Source organism: Diuraphis noxia, unplaced genomic scaffold (genome assembly GCF_037042655.1).
Source record: "Diuraphis noxia isolate RWA-SAM2 unplaced genomic scaffold, SU_Dnox_SAM2 contig0004, whole genome shotgun sequence".
NCBI classification, from domain to species: Eukaryota; Metazoa; Arthropoda; class Insecta; order Hemiptera; family Aphididae; genus Diuraphis; species Diuraphis noxia.
In genome coordinates this window covers 56,313,911-56,340,941 of record NW_028301714.1, presented here as the reverse complement: position 1 = coordinate 56,340,941, position 27,031 = coordinate 56,313,911, and the positions used below count along the sequence as shown (strand labels likewise).

General features: G+C 26.4%; 3 protein-coding genes across 6 annotated transcripts; 1 reads left to right on the top strand and 2 right to left on the bottom strand.

Annotated features, from left to right (window-relative positions):
- Positions 1-294: 294 nt before the first annotated feature.
- LOC107161340 (putative cytochrome P450 49a1) lies at positions 295-8,053 on the bottom strand. Of its 3 annotated transcripts, none has more exons than XR_016191418.1 (12): positions 7,896-8,028; positions 7,089-7,233; positions 6,707-6,926; positions 4,780-5,026; positions 4,335-4,451; positions 2,999-3,075; positions 2,721-2,922; positions 1,669-1,837; positions 1,394-1,563; positions 1,216-1,298; positions 633-833; positions 295-532 (listed from the first exon to the last, which is right to left on the bottom strand). XR_016191418.1 is itself a non-coding variant. In XM_089225893.1 (12 exons), exons 2-12 carry the CDS (start codon positions 7,116-7,118, stop codon positions 425-427), a joined length of 1,620 nt encoding a protein of 539 aa, XP_089082019.1. In that variant the 5' UTR covers positions 7,119-7,233; positions 7,896-8,027; the 3' UTR covers positions 295-424. The 3 variants fall into 3 exon arrangements, 2 of the variants coding, with proteins under 2 accessions (XP_089082019.1, XP_089082020.1); XM_089225893.1 differs by having other exon boundaries at positions 1,220-1,298; positions 7,896-8,027; XM_089225894.1 differs by lacking the exon at positions 7,089-7,233 and having other exon boundaries at positions 1,220-1,298; positions 7,896-8,053.
- A 1,896-nt stretch (positions 8,054-9,949) lies between these two features.
- On the top strand, positions 9,950-16,212 carry LOC107161342 (uncharacterized). The gene is made up of 7 exons (XM_015507710.2): positions 9,950-9,973; positions 10,363-10,582; positions 10,649-11,119; positions 14,387-14,561; positions 14,638-14,860; positions 15,640-15,946; positions 16,013-16,212. The coding sequence occupies exons 1-7, from the start codon at positions 9,950-9,952 to the stop codon at positions 16,048-16,050; spliced, it is 1,458 nt and encodes a 485-aa protein (XP_015363196.2). The 3' UTR covers positions 16,051-16,212.
- On the bottom strand, positions 14,789-23,663 carry Cyp301a1 (Probable cytochrome P450 301a1, mitochondrial). 2 transcript variants are annotated; one of them, XM_015507708.2, is made up of 10 exons: positions 23,539-23,663; positions 22,614-22,818; positions 21,815-22,061; positions 21,614-21,730; positions 21,182-21,460; positions 18,139-18,304; positions 16,345-16,514; positions 16,206-16,284; positions 15,220-15,420; positions 14,789-15,059 (listed from the first exon to the last, which is right to left on the bottom strand). In XM_015507708.2, exons 2-10 carry the CDS (start codon positions 22,807-22,809, stop codon positions 14,943-14,945), a joined length of 1,572 nt encoding a protein of 523 aa, XP_015363194.2. In that variant the 5' UTR covers positions 22,810-22,818; positions 23,539-23,663; the 3' UTR covers positions 14,789-14,942. The 2 variants fall into 2 exon arrangements, with proteins under 2 accessions (XP_015363194.2, XP_015363195.2); XM_015507709.2 differs by having other exon boundaries at positions 22,614-22,791; positions 23,539-23,646.
- Between the last annotated feature and the right edge of the window lie 3,368 nt (positions 23,664-27,031).

Sequence of the window (27,031 nt, the reverse complement as noted above, 5' to 3'; positions counted from 1 at the left end):
ACTTTAGAACTTACTTTTTGTCACATAATTTCGCTCTGTTTGCCATGTATGCAGTAAAAATAATTGATGTTATACATTTTTTCTAACGATTATAATTATAAGACAATTGGTAATTCAATAAAATTTGTTTGATGGTATACGTGCGTATACCTGCGTATCTCCAGTACCTAATTTTACAGGGTATACGGTAAATCAGTAAACTGGTGGTAGGGTATACCCGCGTATACCCTCCAATACACCACTGATTATAATATACTTAATATTTAAATCTAACAAAAATACATATTTAAATAATTTAGATTTTGGCTGTACGATTTAATAGTAGTATTATTAAAGTACTTATTCAAATTTCTTAGGTATCAACAATATTATACATATTTTGTAGTATTTAGCCTTGACATACAATTCCTAAAGAAAAAAATAGTTAGTCTTCAATCATTTTGAATTTCAATGGGCCATCCGGCATATATATCGGGTGTACAGTGTATTCCAAATCATCATATTCGTACTTGACTTCAAAATTCTGAAAAATCTTTGATAAAACAATTACAATAAGTCGTGATCTATTGATAATTCATTTACAATCAATGTCGCTAATACATTTATTATGATCACATAATAATATAATATACCTTTGAAACAACTGTCTGAAGTTCCAAATCAGCAAATCTGCGGCCCAGGCACATTCTTTTACCATAACCAAATGGTAAACTAGCAAACGGATGATGTTTATATCCACTTCCTTTTAACCACCTTTCCGGTAAAAACTGTTCTGGCTGTGAAAAATATTTACTGCTGTTGCTAATAGCGTAATGTTGAAACACGACTTGAACCTATTAATGAATAATAAATTGTACAAACACATACTTTACAAATCATTATGTAATATAATTCTTATGGACATTTGGTTTGACGGCATTGGTCATTATTTAATTTATCATGCAGTAACCTATATTAATATATCCTACACTGTAAACGATAATTAGAGTTTAATAGTAGGTATAACGTATACATATTTAGTATGATTGTACCCACTTTCACTTATCTATATAGGTAATTTCGAATAAATTATATAATTCATATTAAAAGTAGGTACCTAGGTAATTAAAATTGTTTCATTTGTTTCCATAAATATAGAATGTTAAATTTACGTTTAACTTTCATTAATGATATATTACTACATAACTATAACTTTTACAGTAAAATATTACATACTTACTCCTTTTGGAATTTTATATCCTCTTATTATTGTTTCTTTGGACATACAGCGACCATTTCCAATAACCACGGGATACATTCTAAAAATAAACAATTTACACACATTACGTGATACAGTTTAAAAATCCAGTTTAATACATAATACTTTTTATAAAATTAAAACCTAATTTCAAACCTTAATGTTTCTTTTATGCATGCTTTTAGATATTGCAGCTGGTCGAGTTTGCTGGAAGTCAATTTTGAATGAGCATTTGGCAATACGGTTTTTATTTCTTCCCTGAGCTTCTTTTGTTTATCTGGATGTCGACTTAATTGATAAAGAATCGATGCAAGAGCTGCAGAAGTCTATACATCGTTAAAAATTATTATTCATCATCATCACTTTCATCATTAAACAAGTGAAAACTTTATCATTAGTTAGGTATTAGTTATAACAAAACGATATCTCACCGTGTCTATGCCAACGATAAACATGTCTAGCGATAGTATCTGAGCTAATTTAGGATTTGATGGATCTAAACTGAGCACTCTTTGTAACAAAGATGATTGGCTATCTGGGCAAAATGATTTTTGAGATAATAGTTGATCCATTGATTTGTTTATATGTTTGGATGTCACACTATAAAAAAAAATTATGATACAATTCGTTTAATAATTTGATATTGTACACATTGGATTACTTTCAAATCATAAAATATTAGTCAAGTATAATAATAAGATATAATATAGCCACTTCATCACTCAAAAATCAAAACACCGTTTTAAAATTTTAATTACAGCTAATGATTTATGTTACAAAATTATAATTTTTTTTTTATGTATATTTAGTTAGATATCAATTAAAAATCTTGAAAATTTAAAAACCAGTATATGTATTCCATAAGATGTAATGTTTTAATCCCCAAGTTTTGAAAATATGACACGACTTCTTCTGAAGTTGATCTAACAGCATTTAAAAAAATCGAACATGTGACAAAAGCATTTTAAATTCAAACTATTTGTTTTTTCCCCTTTGAATTGACTTAACTACAGTAATGTATTAAATTCAAACCAACTATGCATCAGAATAAAGTTCTCCAGTTGTATGGTTTATTTTTAAAATAATGACGCTAGGTTTACATTGACATTTATGAGACCACTTCATTTATCACTACCCTTTTTAAGTCAAAATATACATACTATAACTAAGAAAGTATTCTATACACAAAATATAGTGCTTAATATAGAAAAGTACTTGTAGACATTTTAGAGTTTTAGACAATATTACATATAACGGATCATGTTACGATTAATTTGTATTTGCTTTTATAGGAGGCTTGAAAGACTCTTAGCTCAAATCCCAAGCACCGCCACAATTCCCGCAAAAACGACCTTATGATTATTGATTATGGACATAGTCATTGTCAACATATTGTCATATTTTGTGGTTGGATAGTGAATACTACATAATTATGTTCATAATGATGTGTATGAAAATGTTTAGTTTAAAATTGATTCCTCACTTGGTAATGGTATCCAATGCATTTATGTATTTTCTCCAAGTTGGTGTACTAAATAATTTCCAAAATGGTATTTTTAATTCCAACTCCGGGACATTTGCAAAAAACGTGTTGATAGCATCTATTAAATTTTGCGTATCCGAGTCTACTGCATGTTCATCTTCAAGGCACCCGAGTTTTTGATCCAATGCGACTCTAGCGATAGCTATATACATAAAATAATATGTTTGTGTATTAATTTTTAAAAGGATAATTATATGTACGATGTACAACTGGCTTACATTCTAATGACCATTTATGAATTTCATTTAAAAAATCATCAGGAACCTCTTGGTCTTTATTTTTTATCTTTTTTATTCTAAATAAGAAACAACATGGTATAGGTAATTAATAAATTATAATATATAAAAACTAAAGGTACATCACATTAATAATATAATATATTATATTTTTGAAAAAATAAATAAAATAATAATGTAAATAATATTAGTGTGGCAATGAAAATCTATAATATTATGTATGTAAGTAAATGTTACAAATTATATTGCATTTTAATAATTTGATAATATTTAAAATATAAAACAAATTTTTATCAAACGAAAAGAATCATTGTAAGTAAAATACACATTGGTGGCTGCTTATTAGATTTGCTTTGGTATCTGAGCATTTGACATGATTAACCGATTGAGTAAGTTATAAATAACGGAAGAAAGATCCAAGAATAAAAAGATATATTATGTATTGTAATAAAAAACATTAAATTTGGCTATGTGTCTACTTATAAAGTTATAAATATTCATCATTATGTATTTTATAGTTCCCATGTTGTTATTTATAAGGAAAAAATAAACATAAATATATGTGCTGATGGAGTTTTTTACTATAGTCAAAAATAATTAGCAGAAGAATTTGTCTAATATATTAATTTATACTCTATTAAATAATTAAATATATACAGCCGTTACTGTAAACTAGATTTTTATAATTTTTATAACATACTATATTATATGTATTATACATAAATTCATTTATTTACATGGTATACCTATCTTAGTATGTTAGTGAAGTTTATGATTTATGAATCACTACTACACCACTTAGTTCTATAAAGGAGGCAATAAGTGTGAACTTTTTGGAAGGCAACTGGTATAGTTATATCATTATGAATTACCAAATCGTCGGAGGGAACAGGCAACTTTAGTAGATATTAATTTTTTTAATTAAGATAAGGAACAAAGGAAATTTTTATATTTTGGGATGCAACTAGTATGATGCATATACCTACACCGGAATAATTTACATATTTTTTTAAAGGTATAAAAATCATACCAATGAAATTCACATTAAAAAGGTTTAATCCGTGGTAAATACTATCGCTCTTTAGTCTTAATAATATCGTAGAATTATCTTATTAATTATTAAGAAGGTATACTTATTATATATTAAAATATAGTTACTTGCAGATACATATATCAGTATGAAATATGAATGGTACCATGTAGTGTGCATATAGCATATACAATTTTAAACGAATAAATAAATGCAGACAGCAAATATATTAATACAACCCAAGTCATAAGTAGTAATCAGATATAATATATTTAATAGTTTTCTAACCTATTGACAAAGGCTGTTGCCGTATCTTCAATAGTTCCGATGTAAAATTTTGCTGTTCTTGGTTGCAGCATAGGTTGTTGTACTTTAGTTCGAAATTCATACCATTTTTCACCATGCCTAAAACATGAAATTAGGCAGGTACCGTTAGTGAAGTCGTTCAAAATCTAATACAGCAATTCAAATTCATTATACTGTAGGTAATGTATATGTATAGATTTCTGGTCACGCAATAAGGCCACTGACTATATTTATAATGTTATTAGTGTTATTATAAGTGTACTTAAATATAATATGTGTGACGTAAAACTATTTACGTAGGTACCTATTAAGTTTCTTATGTATATACTTTTTTTTATATATTATATAAGTGTTCAAAGAATAACTATTATTGTACAAATATTAAAAAATAAATTAATAATCAACACGCGTGACTGTGAACACTTACACTGCTATAACACCGGCCAGATCACCAAAGAATTCTTTCCTTAAAACGTGCTTGTAATAATTTAAAGATGGCATAGACGGTCGATGCGGCATAAGCTCTTCATTTCTGAACACTTTTTCAATCTCGTCCGCGTCGTACAGAAACACCATATCCGGTCTCCCGAGTAATTTTTCGATTTTTACTATATCTCCGTACTCTTTCCATAATCTTAACGAAAGTTTGTCTATCTCGGTTACTTTATAGTCACCTATATATTTATACAACATATACAAAATCAAAACTTTATTTTCATAAATATGTTTTCAAATATATACCTATATGAAAAGATTGAGTGTTTCATATTATACTTAATAACATTTTACTATTAAGACTGTTGGAGTACAATATTGGGACTTTTTATTTTTTTTATATATTTTGTAGCTTTAAACCAATAATAAGTAGAAGCAGGTTAGTTTAAGTACTTCCTGATATTCGATCATAGTTTTTAATACATGTATAATATACAGGGTGTCCCGCAAGGATTTACCTATTGAGATATCTCTCGAAATAATAGACATCAAAATTCTAGTTTTTTAATAAGGCTTTAGGAATAAGAACTACAATTATTTCATATTTTAATTTATTTTGATGTTATGGTAGAAAAGTTAAAAAATATTTTTTTTTATTTAATTATTTCCAAAAAATTCACTATAGCCATTTTGTAGGGTTTATTTCTCTGAAAATGTTGACGTTTCAAAATTTTATTTTCGTTAATTTCCTGATTTTTAATTTTTTTTTTAGTTTCGAGAAAAATTGTGAAATATTATAAAACCGCAGTGACATGTGAAACGCTGCGCCGCGCCGCGTGCGTGCTCATACGGCCGACCGAACGCTTTCAGTGTGCTTACTGCTTAGTTATAATCATATTTTATTTCATCAAAATAAGAAAAAATATTAAAAATCAGGAAATTAATGAAAATACAACTTTGAAAGTCAATATTTTCAGAAAAATAAACTCTACAACAAGATAGCCATCTTCATATGAATAATTTACAGTTGAAATGAGGCCAATGAGGAATTTTAATTTTAAAAAACAAAAATCTGTATCTCCTTAAGTAGTACAAAAAATCTAAAAAGTTGGAAAATAATATGGTCTTTAAGTATATATTTAAAAATTAAAAATTTATATAACTGCATTGTTAAAGAAAAAAGGGAGTGATCATACTTGGTGAGTCACCCTGTACATGATAAATGTTATATATTAATAAGTATTGTTAACTTTGGGTAACTATTTTTCTATATAATCAAGTCAAAGCTTAATAAATTCAAATGTTTTGAAATACCTAGGTTTAGGGCCCTAAAGAAATTTAAAGGATCATTTGAATTGTCATATAATTTAAGTTATTATTTTAGCACTTTCCCAGTAACGCTCGTTAATGTACTGTACTCACACAGTCACACAGACATTCCATAAATAATAACCTGCCTGTATTCCACATCCTTAACACTTCTTTTTTTAATTGTTAAATAATTAAAATTACATAATTTTGTACCAACATAATATTATATTACAAAATTGAAAGTAGTATACTACTATAGGTATACCTATTAGATCATGTACTCGTGTGTAATACGATTGGGTATTTTTTGTTATCAATTAGAAATGTAATAACAATTATTAAATCACCTATATAGTAATTACATTATTGTATACATGAACTATGTATTATATTAATAATTATTTTTCGTTTAATAATAAATAATGTATTAAAAAAAAAAAAAAACATTTCAAAACAAAACAGTTTGTTTACTCTGTAGGCATAGCTTAGAAATTATATTTTATGGTTACTTGATATAGGTATTCATTATTATTAGGTGTATATATATATTAGGATATAGGTAATCCTCACCTATCATATTATTATTATATATTGTAATATACACTTACCGATATATGACAAGAATCTCCAATTATTGCCCAACAACGGTAAAGACTTAGGACCTGGTAGTTCTGAATATTCTTTGGCGAAATCTACATCTCCTTGTAATACACTCGTAAAAACTTCTGTCGACTTGTTAGCACGACCAATTTTAAACCGTAAATTCCACAACCGTTTGGCCAAAACGGACATATTATTATTATTTTTATTATTGAACGTCTTCGTGACCTGTAAACAAATAATTAAGAGCAATGTATATAGATTAGTCCGTTGCGGTTGCTTATAAAGTGTATATTGATCATATTTTATTTATCGTTATATACTGCGTGGTTGATGACGACGTGCGATGTGATCAAATAAGAATACATACCTACTTGCCCCAGAATTTACCTGTACAATAGATGACATCAATATAGACATAATGATTCTTCTGCAATGTATATTATATCCAACGAAAATTGCAGGCCTATTAAAGCGAATCGATTCATTGCCGTTACTCGTATATGTGTCGTGGCACACCGTTATAGGTGGGCATCTATAATAGAAACTTTATTTGTCCTAGATTTCGTTTCACATTCTCGTCATGAACAAGACAAGTATTGATAATTTAACGTTTGATAAAAATCAAAAAGGTTATACTTTTGAATTTTAAGACGATTGCAAATTTTTTTTATAAAATTATGAAGAATACATTGTGTTATATAATACCTAAAACTTGATAACGAATCTTTTTATCATTGTTCATTCATTCGTTGTCATAAAGAATTTATTCAAACAAATATTAAATATATAATAGATAAATCTAAAAAACTGTTAATATTTTAGTTAGGTAATTTTCTAATAAAATAACATTGATTTCGAAAATTCTTTGATTATTGCTTATAAGCTTTCATCCTTTGAAATAAAACTAGAATAAACAAGGAATATAATATAGGTGCTTACATTATTATTAGATTTTAATTTTTTCATATTTAATCTATATATATATATATATATATACATTTATATATATATATAAATGGTGTGTGAATTTGCATTTGCATAGATTTTAGAAATATAAACAAAATATAATGTATATACATAAATATAAAATTAATAAACATGATCTTCAACCGTATTGTTCACTGCGTTAATTGCGTTTAATGAATTTTGACATTATGTGTATTTTATAATAAAATTAAAATTATTTTCAATTACCTGTTTAATTAATTAAATACAGTAGTAGACATTTTATCCATGTATGTATCTATATAACTCGATAAAATTAACGAGTCTATAACGTATTTACACAATGGTTTCCGCCACTAGTAACTGCACAACAAACACTAAACGAGTATAGTTCGATGCTTGTTACAATATAGGTAGGTAGGGTTTCTCTTTCGTAATTTCTCTGTGGGATGAATTAACTTAAATGTTTATTTCGTAAAGTATCTATCTATCTATCTATATACATATATACACGAGCTAAGACCCGTCTATCCGGTTCAGAAAAAAAGGAAATTTGCAGTGAAAGGACAGTATTGCAACGAAGATATAATATATATACATATAATATATATAGGTACACTAATTTCACGATTGTTTATCCCCTGCCCAACGATCCATCCGGATGGACGTAGCTGATTACAATACAGAAACACGAGTAGTGGTGTGAATGTATTTTGGTTCTGGCTTACTTTATACAAATTATTTTTGTTAGTTTGTCTTCAAATACATTTTTGATTAGTCACACATCATTAAATTTTTCATTTACTTTCCACTTATTTTCAGTTATTTTCAAGCATTAGCTTCATTCATAAAAACTGTAACTGATAATTTTTTTATTTATTGGAATATGAACATTGAACAGCTTACGAGAAATCTTCCATTAAATTTACAAATTATTGATCAAGGAAAGATGTTTTAAACGACTATTCTAGAAAAAAAGTCAAATGTCTAAATATTTATATACAGCTAAAAAAAGAATCAAAATATATTGAGATTTGATGATAGGCAGTTAATATTCTTCATTGTAAAATCAATACATTCATCGTTCAGGATCGAAAAAAAAACTGGGAAATCGTTCTGATGTGTAGTAGGTGTCTAGTGCGCCTTGTCGTTGGGTAGGTCACTGTAATATAGCCATATGCAGAAATTGGAATTCAATGATAATTTTGTATTGATATAATTATATATTATTTATTATTTGTATCCAATAAAAAACAATGTTATTCTAAGCGTATATTCCAAAAGATATTTTACTATACAGAGTGTATCTTATATCGAAAACTAGGTTTTTAATAGTATTAATTATATATTTATATTTTATATGGAATTTAAAAAAAAACAACAAAAATAGACAGTATGTTTCTTTTTTTAACCTAGACATTATCTTATCCCAATTTTCGAATTTTTAAGCACTCGGTAGTATTAACAGCAAAATCAACTTTACTATTTTAAATTATAACAACTATAAATGTTTTTAATATAGATTCTGGTACCTATACAGCTATTTTTTTGAAATTTTTATTGTAAAATTAAGCTTAAATTTACTAGTTTATTAAATACGATTATATTAAGTTTAGTAAATCATAAATAGTTTTAATTAAAATAATTGGTGTAATGTAAATTTAATTTATTAGAGTTAAACAATTTGAAATTTTGTTTTAGTTATTTTTCTGTAAATGTCAATATTTTATTTTGTTAAGTCAAAAAGCTTGAAAGTGTTTTCAAATCAGATTTTGAATAACTACATTATTGAAGAAAAAAGAGGGTGATCATGCTTGATGAATGACTTTGCATGTGTTAGTTAAAATGTACAATTTCCTCCAAAAGATAAAAAAAAAGAGTTCAATGTTAAATCAATATTTTATTACGGGTTTTCTGATAATTAGACGATATAAGCTGACTTGAAAAACTTTTAAATTCCCCCCTCCCTCACTCAAGAAGTTATTGAAAATACGCCACTGTACATATGCATAACATATATTATAATATATAATATATGCATTATGCTATACCTTAAAGAATATGTATATTTTATTCAATCCAGGTGACCAGGTCTATTCAATTATTGTATTAATTTAAAATATTAATTAAGATTTCTTTAAAATATCTATTGGATTTATTTATCAACAACATTTTTTTAATCATAGAAATTAGCAATAATTTAATTCATTAGCAACTATAACTATAAATAAACAATGTTAATTTGTTAAAAAAATATTTTATACTGCATAATAAATAAATACATATTACTTAAAGTATGAAAAATGACTAAGAAATATCACTTCATGGTATGTACCACCTCATGAATACAACCTACTATTATAATGTACTTTATTGAATAATGAATTGTACGTATCAAGAGTAACAAGAGTGTAGAAAAAATAACTGGCATATATGTAATTATTGAATGATTATGTGTGATGAATTAATTATAATAAATTTGAAACAAAAAAATATATTTAATTAATAATATTGTAATGATGTACGATTCAAAGGATTAAAATAGAACAGATGTTATTAAAAGTTTGGCAATATCAATTTGTCAGTTATTATTTCTACAACGCTCTATATAAGTTGTATAGTTATTAATTTTTAATCTATAAACCATATCAAGATCATTATCAATATTATTAATGTTCTTAAATAGTTGTATAATCAAACATTTCTCGATTTAAAGGTTAACGAAAGCAAATCAAAGGAAGAACAGACTAAAAAGATTGCAGATAACAACCGCCATAAAAAAAGAAAGAAGAAATCCAAAAACAATCAACAGCAGTTTTTAAAAACTGACAAAGTAAATGATATAAATCTAAAACCAACCGATTTCTCAAAAAATTACTGTGATAGAGTTAATCATAGCAAACGCAAATATAACAAAAAAGAATTGAAAAAGTCAGGTAAAAAAATATTTGGCACGAATGAAGTATAATGAAGTATAGTAATTTACAAGCTTAATTTTTCAGAAATAAAATACGAAGTTGTCGATGTTAATTTTGAAAAATCCAATACTGATTTGATAAAAAATAAAAAATCTCATAATCTAATTAATGAAAAACCAATGTGCTCCAAAGAGCTGAGAAAGCCATATGTGTTTAAAAAACGAACCGTTGGTCGATCGAAAAATTATGATTTTATTTGTTATAGTAATCGTTTTAACCATTTACCTGAAAATCATAATTGTATGGAATTTTGTAGCAACAAAAACCAAAAAAAAAATTACCAGAATAATTGTCGATTAAATAATGAAAAGTCTAATGACAAATGTGATAAATCGGTTAGAGTAATCACACCTTTAAATGATAGTGTCAATGCAGACCAATGTTCAAATTCGATGTTTTCTACAACTCAAAATAAAGAACAATTGTATGACAAAAATGTGAAGTGTCACAATATTAAAACAATGATAATCAATAGAGGAACTAAACACACCACAGGTACTTGAATAACGTGATTTTTAAACAATTAAATACATGTTTCTGTAATATTATTGCCATTTTATGATAATAATTAATAACTAGTTTTAAATAAAAATAATTATATTCTTAATAAATATTTAGGTACTTTTCTGTTTTACCAGCCATCCTTTTTTACATTTCTCCTTTTTACGTGTGCATATAGTTAATCTGAAAACGATGGTGAACTCAGAATTTGGTGATTAGACTTATTGGTTGTAAAGTTATAGTTAATTTAAATGTATAGAATTTTCATATTATATAACATCCTTCGATCTTTTATGTAAAAAAAAACCACCTTGGATGGGACTAATTCATAATAATTGATGGGTTTAAAGTTTAAATAGCTATACTTCAAACCCTGACTGCCAAATTCTGACTTCATAATAGTTTTTATTTTTTAGCATGCTTAATTAGGTACATACATTAAAACAAAACAAAAAGGCAGGTATAATAGTTTGTAACGCTCTTCTGTACATTAGGTGTAGATGGCCTACGTCATCTAGATGGTGAGGGAGTTGTTGCAATGGATTTTACCATGATGTGTGTTTTTATTTTTTTTAAATTTATTTTTTTTTTGTGTCTGTCATCACGTTTTGGGGCAGTAATTTGGGGCAGCATTCAAATTTTGAATTTTGAAAAAATACGTAAAAATCAGAAAAAAATTGCAAAATATTTTAAGCTAGAAATTCATAAAAAATTTTCTTTTTAAAAGATTCCTTAAAAGTTTTTCAATCTTTACCATAAATAAAATGTCCACCGGAAATTCAAATTAAATTTTTATGAGCATTTGAAATTTAAATTTTTACAACATTGGATTTTCACTTTTAGCGATTTCTTTATTTTGGTGTAACTCTAAAACAAATGACCGCAGACACTTGAAATTTTCACTGAATGTTTATATAGGCATTTTATATATTTGATAAAATCTTCAAAATATTTAGATTTGTTTTGAGCTCTTTACTGACATTTTAATTTTTCAACTTTTTTAGTTTTTTTTTTCCTATAAATATCGATGAAAATTTATGTGTTCGGTAGAAAAGCTTGAAAATTTAATACAAGGCTTCTAACACATTGTAACAATAGCAGTTAAAAAATATTAAAAATACATAGGCACCATTTTTTTTATAAGCATTTAAATTTCAAATTTTGACTAAATACGTAAAAATTACGGCAATGTTCAAATTATCTTAGATAGAAATTCATAAAAAAATTTCCTTTTATATCTAAGATTTGAAAATTTAATACATGGCTTCTATCATATTTTTACAATAGCAGTTGAAAAATAAAAGAAATACATAGGCATAATTTTTTTTTTATAAGCATTCAAAGTTTGAGTTTTGACAACATATTTTGTAAAAATCACGAAAATTCACAAATTATTTTAAGCTAAAAATTCATAAAAAGTTTTCCTTTTATATCTAAGATTTGAAAATTTAATACATGGCTCCTATCATATTTTTACAATAGCACTTGAAAAATAAAAGAAATGCTTAGTCACAATTTTTCTTACAAGCATTCAAAGTTTGAATTTTAGACAACATACGTAAAAATCACGAAAATTCATAAATTATTTTATGCTAGAAATTCATTAAAAATTTTCCTTTTATATCTTAGAATTTAAAATTTTATGTAAGGCTCCTAACATATTTTTACAATAGCAGGTGAAAAATAAAATAAATATATTAGCACAATTTTTTTTTACAAGCATTCAAAGTTTGAATTTTGACAACATGTGTAAAAATCACGAAAATCACGAAAATTCGCAAATTATTTTTAACTAGAAATTCATAAAAAAATTTCATTTTAAATCTAAGATTTGAACATTTTTAATAATCTATAATATATTCTAGACAGATAAACCGTCTTCGCTCAGAACCGTTAGGTTAGGTAATTGGATTCAAATTTAATTCCATCCATTACAGTAACCCACTTGTAACCTACTGTACAGCAGAGCGACATCCACGACTTAACAGCCTTTTTTTATTTGTATATAAAATCAATAACCATTGAATACAAAAAAACGATTCTAAACAAAGACGGTAATTTAATATTACCAAGAATATCTATATTTTATGATTTTGTAGGTATTACACCTTCGAATCTTTGATATAAAAATAAAATTTTTTATGAATATTTAACTCAAAACAATTTGCAAATATTTGTCGAGTTTTATGAACGTTGTCATAATGATAATACAAACTGAAAGATTCTTTTTCTTTTATTTACTCTAACGATAACTAACAAAGAGCCTTAAATTTTCGAATTTTATGACTACGTGAACATTTTTTTATCGATATTATTTAAAAAAAATTTAATAATGAAAATTGCATATGCCTTATGCCTATAAATAGCTCAACACGAATTAAAATATCTTGCAAATCGTATGGCGTGTAGAAAATGTTAATACATATAAACATTCAGTAAAATTTCATGTAGGTGTCTTCAGTAATTTTTTTTAGAGTTACATCTTACAACAAACACGAAAATCGATTTTGTCAAAAACCGATTTCGGATAAAAATTTCCGGTTTTCCTTAATTTTAAATTCAAAATCGAAGTATTATTTTGATAACTTATCGTGTTCACAAACACAAAAAATAAAATAACAAAAAACACATAAATGTAAAATCAATATATAAAAAGGTCCATGGTAAAACAGAAATGTACCAATATTTATTTATAAATAAAAGAAATTAAACTCATATATTCATTAATTATACGTAGATACTTACCTAAACAAATAGGTCTAGGATTTTTATGCAATACTTTTTTTGTTCTTTAGTTTTTTCTAGGATTTTATGTTTTTAAACAATTTTTCATGTTATATATAATTTTTTTCATCATTTATTATTGAAGCAAACGTATAATGTATAGTACTTAAAATATTTATCACAGTTTAATAAAAAACCATCATTTACTATATCGTTTACATCTATAAATAATTAAGAAGGTAATAACAATATACTTTTATTATACTGGTTAGTGCATATATGTATAGTATTTAAAGTGTCTGTTGATTAAAACTGCTGTACTTAAAAGTACAACACATTAAAGTTGTAACTTATATCTTCTAAATTGTATACTAATATATTTCAAAATGCATTTTCATATAGTGCATAACTTGAGTTTTTATTTTTATTTTAGGGGATTAAATTTCCAGCCCTATTTATGAATATTAAATATAATTTACAAATAATAATATTATATTTAATTTAAAAACGATTTTTTTTCGTTTATCTATATTTAAGATAAAAATTGTCAGAATACAGATCATTATATAGAAAACTACAAAATGAATGATTTAAATGATTACCATGATAATCATAATTGGGGTTTTTATAGTCATAATGGTAAAAATACCTACAGTATAAATAATGGATTCTTAAACAAAGCAGAAAGTCTAAGAAGAAATAAATATAACAAGTATTTATGATTTTTGAAAAATATTTAATTGAACATGAATAGAGCTACAGTTTTATTAATAATTTTTGACATAAAGGAATATTAAACCAATAATAGAATCATTTCATAAGCAGAATTACGATAAAAATGTGGCTTACAACATATGTTCTAAGTATACGGACCCGAATATTGAAAAAAATCAAAAATTGGGATTGGAAAATAAGGCTGTGGATATTAATTTAAATCCATTATCCAATTCAACATTTAATAGCACGATAAATCTGCAAAAGTTACAATATAATAAACATAATAATAAAAAGGTAATAAAAATAAACTATAACATAAAAAAAGGTTTTCTTAGTTTTTGTCCATATGAAATTGTTTGTCGATTTGTTGGTTTTGTTACGACGTAGGCCTCTCAGTCATTTTGAACTTAAGTTCGCCATCAGGTGCGTACATGAATGTTACTTTGTATTTCAATGGTTTATGCAAATACTCAAGTTTATGCGACCGTATCAACTATACAAAATTAAACATTATTAACTATGTTTTACAATGATATTGGTTATAATGTCGTATCATAACTTATTCGCAGGATAAAACATTTATTAGAAGTAGATTAAATATACAAATTAAAATAGCTGTTTGAATTAATTATAATTGGGTAAGCTTAAATTACCTTTGCCAAAAAGACTTGCATTTCTAAGTCAGCAAATCTTCTTCCTAAACACATTCTTGGCCCATGCCCGTAAGGTAACGAAGCAAATGGATGAATATAATCTGACGATTGTTTCAACCACCTTTCAGGCTTAAAGTGTTTAGAGTCCGTTACGTATTCCTCCATGTTTCCCGTAACAATTGTTGGAAAAACTAACTGAATCTAATTTAAAAATAAACTTAGGTTAGGTAGGTTAGTTAGAATTTTTAGCAGTCATTACTTTGAAGGAATTTTTAAGTAAAAATGTTAACTGTTCAAAGAAAAGTTCATTATAGTTATTATTAGTGTTTTCGTGTTCCCGTTTAACAACAATTAAATTCATATAACATATTTTATTTTTGTTACAATTTTAATTTTTTATATTATTTGCATGTTATGTAGATTTCAACTTTTAACTTTAAGATATCTCAGCAAACTTATAATATTCAAAACTACTCGAAAAGGATAACAAATAATTCCAGTTCGTTTTACGATCAAAACAAACAAGAAGATAGAAACGACAAAAACAAATGCGAAAAAACTATAGATAATTCAGAGGAAAACGTGAATTGGACAAAAAAAATCAATTTACATAAAAATAAAGAAAATGTAAAATATTATAACAATGAAAGCAATGAAAATAATTACAATGATATAAAATCTGTCAGTATCAATAATTTAGACATTTTCACTGCATATTTTGATAAAAGTAAAGTTTTTATTGTAATTTTTTTTATTACAATAAAATAAAATAAAAATATTTTTATTTTTATAGTTTGGGAAACCGTTATACAAGAAATTTCAGGATACTGAATAAATGATTAATGAATTTTTGTGTTGATTAGTAAATGATAAATTAAATACTACATTTTACAGTTGTTTTTTTCATTCAATTAATATTACTAGCCACTATAGGTATACATATAATTTGCGATACAAGATTATGATTCATGTAACGATTAACTTACACCTTTCGGTATTCTGTATCCACAAATCACCATATCCTTTTGAAGGGTTCTACCATTACCTATCACAGTTGAATACATTCTGAAATAATTATAAAGTAAGTAAACCGTAAACGTGTAATATAAATTCAAACAATTTTACCGTAATACTTCTTTGATAAACGCTTTCAAGTAAACCATTTTTTCTAATTTACTTGCGTCGAGTTTATCTTCTTTATTTGGTAAAATTGTCAGTATTTCTTGATATATTTTTTCTTGTTCTTCTGGTCGTGTGGCGATTTGATATAGCATTGAGCATACAGCCATCGAAATCTAAACAGCAGTTAATTTTACTGGGTGTTAGTATAATATGTTGTATATTCGTATAACTATTATATTATATTAGGTACTTAAAGGTAAATTATCAATAATATTATATACTTATCAAAATATGATTTACAACACATTTTGACAGTACAAAAGTATGCTATGATTAAATTACCTTAAAATTAATTAGAAAGTGGCATTACACAAAATAGAAACCGGTTTCACGCGTTTGCAGTAGGTACCTTATAAGTAATATATTATACGAGTTCCAAAAAATATTTATTCGAAAAATACTATGCTTAAATGCTAATCCAAACACCGAAAATATTTTTGATCAAAATGCTCATATATACCAATACATTTTTTTTCCTGTTCAAAAACCAAGAACGGTGGGAACTGTTTATCACAATACTGCCACCCGTCCCTGCAGTATTCTTTATTCACCAAATAAGACAATTAATCTATACAAAATTGGAGGCCTTCATGTACCAATACCCAGTATAATCACTAAAACAGTGGCGTAGACATGATTTCTGATATGGGGAGGATCAAAAAAAAAAAAGAAACATAGCTTTATGGGAGAGGAAAATTGGAAAATCCTCCCCCTAAGATGAGTATTTAGCGAGATATTCGTGTGTAAATATTTTCACGAATTGTAAATTATTAAATATGAAGACAAGGTTTACAGTAGGTACCCCTATATTACCCCGCTATAGCAAATTTTGACGGTTCCAGTTTATATAAAAATTCATTAAAAATCTCATAACCACGCAATTAGCTTGAAATTTTCAATGTTGATACCAAATGTTGTGATCAAAAAAACAGTAGAAGCTATGATAGTTTCATGTATAAGAAACAAAGATCCTATGGCCTATAGTCACTGGCAGACGTATATAGTTTTATAGATTAAGTGCTGTAATCACCCGGCAGTTATGCAATTTTCACTTTTACAAATCAACTATAAATCATAAAACAATACGCTATCGACTTGATACCTTAACAATTTTATTAAGCATGTTATGAGGTATTAGCCTTGAAATTGTATTTTATGTTTTACACTTGAGAATCCCGTAGAACAATTGAAGATGGCTAGAGTTTGATCGAGTATGTGGAATGATCTAGCTATCTTAAATTAATTTAAAACGTAAACATTGTACGATCGTATTGAAACTTGCACCATAAGACCTATACGTGTTCTTGGCTACCAATTACCATCCATGTTTACTTATTTAATGTATTAAAAATAACAAAAAACCCTGTCATCAAAGACAAATATATAATAATATGACAAAATATTACATTATAGTGTATCCTACATAATATAAACAAAAACAAAAACGTCAGAGGGTATCTGATCCCCTTGTCACACATAGTATACGCCACTGATCACTAAATCACTTATTAAACAAAAAAGAATAATATATCAAAAATATTTATTTTTTTGACTTATGAATTGTAGAGGTGCTTACGAATAATTTTAATTTACATAATTGAAAATTATATTACACAGCGTAGGTAACCATTTTATTAAAATAAACATACTTTTTTTTTAGCTTTTTATTTTAAATCTAGCTCAACAATTACAATCATAATAAACATACTTAATAAATATTAATAAACATCTACAAACCGTATCAATCCCAACCAAAATCAGATCCAACGCCAATACGTATGCAGTTTTTGGATCAGGTTCATTAGCCAAAATTCTCTCTACCAACGACAATTCGTTTTCATTCACCGATTGTGATTTATTTTTTAATCTCAACATTGCATCGTCAATGTACTTCATACAAATTCTATAAAAATATTAATACGATTATAACAATTCAAGTAGGTATATAATTAATAATTATATGACGTAGATACAGGTATATTTATAGTACCTATATACGTTAACATAAGATATTTTATTTTTTGACTGCCTATTTTTGTAATGTAATAATTTTGCATATTATATCATTTGTTAGAAACTCACAAATATTAAATGTACATCTCAAGTTCCTGAAATTATAATTATAAAATGATTCTTTGAAAATATCGCATTTAGAAATGGGATAGTTATTGTTTTAAGTAACTCTTTACTATGTTATTAACAATTACAATTTTAGCTGACTAAATTTGTCAGTCAAATTAACTGAAATTGAAAGTTAATCTAAATATATAGTATTTTAATTAATGAAGGCATTAAAATAAATCGTAAAAATAATTGTAATTTCAAGAATTAATGTTACTTAGTTTAATCTTTTTTAAATTCTGAACGAAGTTGTTCGTAGATATAGAGAACATGGAGAAATTTCGAAGCATCATTATAGGAAAAATTTTAAGAGCGTTTGAATTTTAAATTTTTACGAAACAGCGTAACGATAACGATTTATCATCAAAAGATTTTAAATATTTGTTATTATTCAAAAAGTATAAGTCGTAGATACTTGAAAATTTTACCAGTTATTTAGATTGTCATTTTCTTTAGCAGATTTAATTTTCAAAATATTCAGACTTTTTTTGAGGTATTTATAGACAACTGAAATTTTCAATTTTTCTGAAATTTTTTTTTGAAGTGTCGATAAAATATTTTTGGCTCTATCAAAATACTTGAAAATTTAATACAAATTTTCTCATAAGTTATTCTTATAGTAATTATAAAAATACAAAGGCACAATTTTTTTTATTAGCATTTGAAGTTCATATATTGACAAAAATTCGTCAAAACCGTGAATTTTATTTTTTGTGTCTGTCATCACGTTTTGGGGCAGTAAAAGTGCTTCGATTTTTGACTTCAGTACCTTATTCGATCAGAAAGTGAATATAGTTGGTACTTTGGGGATCAAAAGTAAAAAATTCTCAATATTTTTTTAAATAATTGGGATAAACAAAATAAAAATTAACGGAAAAACAGGAAATTTTACGTACAATCAGTTTTCGACAAAATCGATTTTGATTTTTGATGTAACTTTAAAACGAATGACCATAGATACATAAAATTTTCACCGAATGTTTATATAAGTACCTATATTCTATTCACCATGAAATTTTTAAAAATGTTGACTTAAGTTAACTATTCGTAGGCATATGCAATTTTCAATCATTATTAGTTTTTTTTTTAAATTAAAATCGATAAAAATTTATTTTTTAGGTAGAAAAGCTTGAAAATTTAATACAATACTCGTCACATGATGTTACAATAGCAGTTAAAAAATAAAATAAATTCATAGTAACAATTTTTTATAAGCATTCAAAGTTTGAATTTTGAAAAAATACATAAAAAACACAAAAATTCGCAAATTGTTTTAATCTAGAAATTCATAAAAATTTTCTTTTTAAATTTAAGATTTGAAAATTTAATACAAGATTCCTTACAAATTTGTCAATCTTTATCACAAAAAAAATGTCCACCGGAAATTCAAATTAAATTTTCATTAGCATTTGAATTTCAAATATTGACAAAAATTCGTCAACACCATGAATATTTGCAAATTGTTTTGTAGTTCAAAATTCATAATATTGTTTGTATTTATTTATATCTATGGTTATAAATTCAACACTAAGTTGTCCATAAGTTTTGCTTCAAATAGCTGTAGAGAAATCTGAAGCGTCATTATAGGAAAACTGTTTTGAGCGTTTGAGTTTTAAATTTTTATGAAATCGCGTAATGATAACAATTTATCCTCAAACCAGGTATATGCATATCTATGATAATTGATAATATAAATTATAAGGTTTTATGAATTATGATAACTACATGTGATGTTTTCGGAAAAATTGATTAACCATGCCTTATGCAAAGTGCGTCCTTATATTGAAAAATAATATATTTGTTTCAAAATAGAATATATGACAATATTTAAATATAATATATCCTAGACTGACAAATCATCTCCGTTCAGAATCGTTTTTTGTATACAATGATACCTATCATTGCATTCAAATTTAATCCCATCCATTACAGTAACCTACTGTACAGCAGAGCGATACCCACTTTCCCGCTTTTTTTGAGTATTAAATCTACTACAAGTTTAGGCCATTATCCGAATAATTGATTAAACAGTTAAAATAAATATCAATGAACGTTGTTATAACTATAGATAATTGTATATAGTTGAATCAACTAAGTTGATTTGTTTTGTTTTCTATAACTTGAAGTTATGTTTGCTACGTTTGAGTATAAATATATAATGTTAAAATACTTTAAAAATTTTAGTGTTAAATTAGGTAGATAACAGATAAGTTGTTCTCGATGTTTGTCTTAAAATCTTAATAATTGAATGTAAGAATACAAATAGGTACTTAAATCGATAAATCATATACATACCAACATATCTCTATTAATCTTGGCCAATAATTGGAATTTGTCACTTTAAATAAAATTAATTATTTTATCTGAATTTGTTTATTTATAATTTATAAGAAGTTTAATCTTTGTCGAAGATGGAAAAAAGTAAATTTTCTGATTATTGTAGTAAGAATTACGTATATCCGCGATACGATTGTGTAGTGTGTGCAGTCGAAGAATAATTTCAGTCTCGGTCAAGAAACGTATAACTATAATATTATAAAAGTATCTATTTTTTGATGCACCTAATAGGTACTAATAATAGTCATTGATTTTTATTTAAAAGATATATTTTTTAAAATCATGTAGATATCTATAGAATAATTATTAGTTGCTTACTTACTCAATGAAATAATCCATATTTGAAACATATTTTTTCCAGAGTGTGGATGGCAAGTATCGCCAAAACGGATACTTGAGCTCTAATAAGGCCACGTTGCGGAGTGCGTATTTAGCAGCATCGATTATTTTCTGTGGCTCTGAATTTTTCGGTAAATCAGGGCTTAGACAACCTAGCCTTGCGTCTAATGCCACACGACCGATACATTCCAAAGCCCATTTATGAATTTCATTATCAAAGTCATCTGGCATTTCAGAATTTACATTTTTCATTTCTTGCATCCTACAATTATAAATCAGGAAAGTATTATATTATAATTAATAATTAATAGAAACGAGAAGCTATTGAATTTTAATGAAGATCATATAATACGAATGGGTATTGCAGAGTATCATTCAGCACTATTTAGATATACATATATGATATATTACATACCGTTTTATAAAATAGTCGGAAACTTCTTCAATTGGTTGAATATATTTCTTAACAGTTTGTGGTTGTAAAACAGGCTTTTGTACTTTAGTTCTGAATTCTCTCCACGGCTCTCCGTGCCTAAATAGTAAATATATTGCTATATATAATTATTAACTTTGAATTATGTACATATTGTATATTTCTTTTAGTTCAAACACTCACACTCCGACGACACCCGGTAATCTTCCAAAAAATTGTCCTCGAACCTGACTTTTATATTTAACCAAACACGGCATAGAAGGTCTAAAAGGAGTATCGCCTTCTTGTCTATACACCTTTTCTATTTCGTCAGCATCGTAAACAAATAGCAAGTCTGGTCGACCAACAAGATTGCCTAATTTTGCTATTTTCCCGTATTGTTTATACAGTATGTAGGAAACATTTGCCAAATCTGATATCTGATATGGGCCTTCAATATAATATAAAGTGATTGAGCTTTAAAAATACAATATTTGAATCGTTTCAGTATAAAATGCATATGCATATAGATTGTATGCATATGCATATTTGAACTATTTTAGAGAAGTTTAGTTGCATTATTCATGTTTAAACAATTTTTTATTGTGCATTCATGCTTATATGAGCCCTATAGCTGCAAGAGCGTCGTTAAAGGTATTGCAGGGTTATGACTTTAATTTGTTAGTACTGGACAAAAATATTTTTTTTTAATTTATTACTCTTAAGTAACAGAAAGTATGGCCATGTGATATAATTTTAAATATTTTATTTATATGAAATATAAAAATGTTTGGTTTAAATTAAATATTTTATGTATAACTGAGGATAATGAGTTATAACTTTATACTTAGTACAGTATATATATATATATATATATTGTCTCCTAATAATTTTTTGAGCTGCTTATTAGCGCTTAGTTGTTAGTATACATTTCAAAAAATTAAATGAGGACCCTGCTAGTATATAATACCATATATAATATATAATTTAATGTTAATATTACCTATGATTGGTAACATTCTCCAAGTGTTCCCTATAATTGGCCATGGCATGGGTCCTGGAACCTGACTATAGTGTTTGGCCGAGATAAGATCATTAGTCGTTTCTAGGTCTTCAGGTGATCCCGCGGAGACGTGTGGTGCAGTAGCTGTCGATCGCCATCTTATAGAATGAATTTGAAACTGACGAATATTTTTCATTGTGAATAACTATTGACATTGTTTTAAATTTCTTTAATAATTACATTAAGGCTCCTTCAATTTAAAAACAATTCATGTATATTGTTGTATAATGTTAAGGTAGGTATACGTTTAATTAAACTATATCAATATTCAATAATAACAATAATATCGTTTAGAAAATATTGTACCATCATCTGTATAGTACACAATAGTACCATCAAGTGAATGATATTATATTATTATTTGACATAAATTAAATAATGTATACCTACCTAGTGAAAGGAAGATTCAAGGCAGTCGGTAGAAAACATGTAGATATACATTACTTTCCACATACTTTTAAATGTATTGTACCATAGTTTACACTAATAATTGTATTAAACCTAATAACAGCGGGTTTCTAAGAAAATCATATTCGTTAAATACAAATTAAACCTCAATCAAGTAATATAAAATGTAATATTATTAAATAATTTCCATCAGAATATCTTTTTAAATGTTACAAATATTGAAGAAATTCTATATTAAGTAGAATAATGAACATTGAACATGCAACGCCTATTCTTGAAAAATCTAAAAATTGCTAATTAAATCAAATAATTATTATTCAGAAAATAAAAAAAAATACTTGTAAACCTGTAAATTATAGATATATTATTTGATTTTCTATCTTATATTATTATTAGATAATTTATTATCTTAGTGGTATTATTGCATTTATTATTATAAATAGGTATGGTATCTTACTTTTTAAAGAATATAATTGAAGTCAACAGCAGCCGTACATAATATTATACTATTCAATGAACAACTACGAACACAGATCTACACTATACTCCGTTCCACGAGAGAGTGCGACCGCCACGCGCATCGAAATGATTTAGCTCCGACTGCCTGAGGCCAAATTTCTCCCCCCATGCGGAGTCAAGCTTTGTGTATACAGTATACAGCGGCTCAAGTAACACACCATAAACATGACCGCGAATAATAATTCGAAAACAGTATTATTGGAATGATTTTTTTTAAATTGTTCAAATGAAAATCATTAAAATAATTATCTGTTCGAATTATTTGAATAATTTTCAGACATAAACGCTTATACAAAATACAAATATATTCAAATTCTTTACTCTTCAGTTTCTTCTTTAGATAGTTCTTTTTTTTTATTTTTTTTTATTTTTCTATTTATTTCAAATAAAAGAAGATTTACAATCGTCAACTTATAATACAATGTTAACTATTATTTTTTAATACGTAAATGTTTTAATTACCAAAATACCAACCATATATTAACTAAGATAAAATTACTGAAAATTAATCGAATAATTTTTTATTTCAATAAAATATTATCTAAATAATTATCCAAATAAAATTTTATTTGGATGATGCCCAACTCTGATATCAGTATAGGAGTTATTATTATGAAATAATTTACAAGTATAATTTATTTTGAGCATTACTTCTTTATTATTAAAACTAGCATAAAATAAAATAAAATATTCGTCAAATACAATTAAAAATAAAAATAAAATAGGTATATAAATAAATAATTTAAATATCTTCGTTGTCGGAATCTGAAGTAGTATCGCCTGTAATTGTTTATAGGTACATGCTCTCCTGTTTCAGGTTCCGCGTCAAAAACTTCATCAGACAGAAAATCAATTTTCCAAAATCTGTCCTCTTCTTTTATAACATGGCCAACAAAATTTGTCCATATTTCACTTGGTACGTTATCCACGGGCATATAGGCATTGTTAAATTCGTTTTACTAATAATTGTGTTCGTCGAACTAGTGAAAGTTGTACATATTTAACCCTTTTGTAGTGTAGCCAACACAAATATTTATTTGTGGAAAGAAATTAAGGAACATAATATGTGATATGCTATAATATATTGTATCCACAGCTGATATAGATAATTATTATCTATATCTGTGATTGTATCACACACGGTGATGAGTGATAAGAAGCACTAACACGGACCACAGCAACGGAATCAAACATCAAACAACAAATACTACACTATTATTACCCACAGATATAGATAATAAACTAGATTGCTAGGTTCCCTATACGAACCATATAAACGTTTGAAGCCACTCATCCGCCATTACTACCATCATACTGTTCTATGCTACTATTACTAGTAGGCACGGTTTAAAATATACATATATATATATCTTAAACCGTGCTAGTAGGTCATTTGTATCTTATAATTTTATTATAAATTTTGATAACACAATTTATCACTGATTTCACTGATTTCTTTTAAACAATAGTCAATAAATGTTTGAAAATTTAAAGTTTGAAAATGTGTTTTATTATTGAAGGTAACAAATTTATTTTATTATTTGTAATTTGTTAAATTATTATTGTCTAATTAATTTAAAATGTTGTTAATGATCTATTGAATAATTTCATGTTATGTTTATAATTTATAATAATAATATATATAAACATATAAATTGGGTAAGTGTATTATATTGCTATTCTGTAGATACTATTTTATTACCAATAAATTATATTATTATATTATAATTTGTTAATAATACTTAGGTATATTTAAAGGAACAGTTTCTTAACTAGGTAGTAGGTGTATAGGTATTTTGACAAATTAAAACAATATTGCATACCTAATATAAAAACATAAATATACATGTTGTAAAATAAAATAGTTTCATAATTTATTGTGACAAAATTACAAAAATCAATATCAATGACAAAAAAATAAAAATACATTTAAAATATTTTAAACAAGAATTCAAATTTTGGTGGGATTTCGGCATGTATTTGACCTACTATAAATGGCGGATAATGACTTCACATGTTATCACTAGTTAGCAATCTAGCTTATTATCTATATCTGTGTTATTACCACACTATAATTACTGTTCTATGCTATTACCACAGATTATATAAAATTATATATTTATTTTAATTTTATATAATCTGTGCATTTACTGCTATAGTTATTATTATTATTATTATTGCCTATAAAAAAAAAAAATAATAATAATTGGCACAAACATATGGACTATACGGTATATTTTATCATGACAAAGTATATAGGTATCATACCTATATAAGATATGTCAGCAACATTGTGATACGCATATCTCCCACTTTTTTCTATGTGTTACGTTCTCTGCATCTCAAGGAAACAGTGGGGATGCGCAAACAGGATTCAAATTCAAATTTCAAATATTTCATATACGTTAAACGTATTGTTGCCACTGGTGTACACAGGGGTAGTGTTCTAGGGTTCTGACCCTCGCTTAAATTTTTGAATTTTACAAACAAATAGGTATTATTTACCACCATTTCAATATATGAAGTCTGAAAGTTGTTGGTAATTTTAAATAGATATATATTAAATTGTTAATTTATTATTAATTATAATTTGTTATACCTAACTAATTAAACAAAAACTGTTAAGCAAATTACTAAACTTTTTTATTATTATTTAAATTATTTATTTATGTAAAACCCTAACCCAACTAAAATCGTGCCTACGCTACTGATGGTTGCTGATATACCTCTATATTGTGTCATGTATTTTAATGTCTATTTCATTACAAATATTATAATGTTGTTCTGTCGTTCTGTGATACTATCAACTTTATACCATTAGTCTATTCTATGATCAATGCTTATACTAAACGTATGTCATAAGGACGCCTATCTAGGTCTATTCTGTGGCTGTGGTTTACTGCTTAGATCATATCATATGACATGTTATAAACTTAATATATATATAAGTTCATGCTATTTATGCTACTATATAATATGATCTAAGGGTTCGGGCATCATCGAGGTTATTAGATCCTAGTATCTATTTTTTTTATAGTAAAGTAACTACTGTCGGACATCAGCTGCTGTACATTATAATCATCGATTACCACAATCACCTACAAGGCTACAAGGCTACAACCACGATTATAATACTGTTTCGTGATAATAATATTCGATATATATAATGATATAATGATTAATATTATGTTTTTTTAACACAGAACAACAGCGCTGTCCGACTATTCTTTTTTCTTTTCTAACAGTCCGCGGCCAGTAAGGCTAACAGGCTAATCAGTAATCACCATTCAACATTTAGTATTTACTAATCACAACGAGTGATCGGTGGTCGTTGGCCACTGGCCAGCTCGCAGCTCGCTGCAGAGCAGCGCACCAGCGCTTATGATATAAAACGTGCGAGTCAGTTTCGTTAGAGGAGTGGGGAGAAAGAA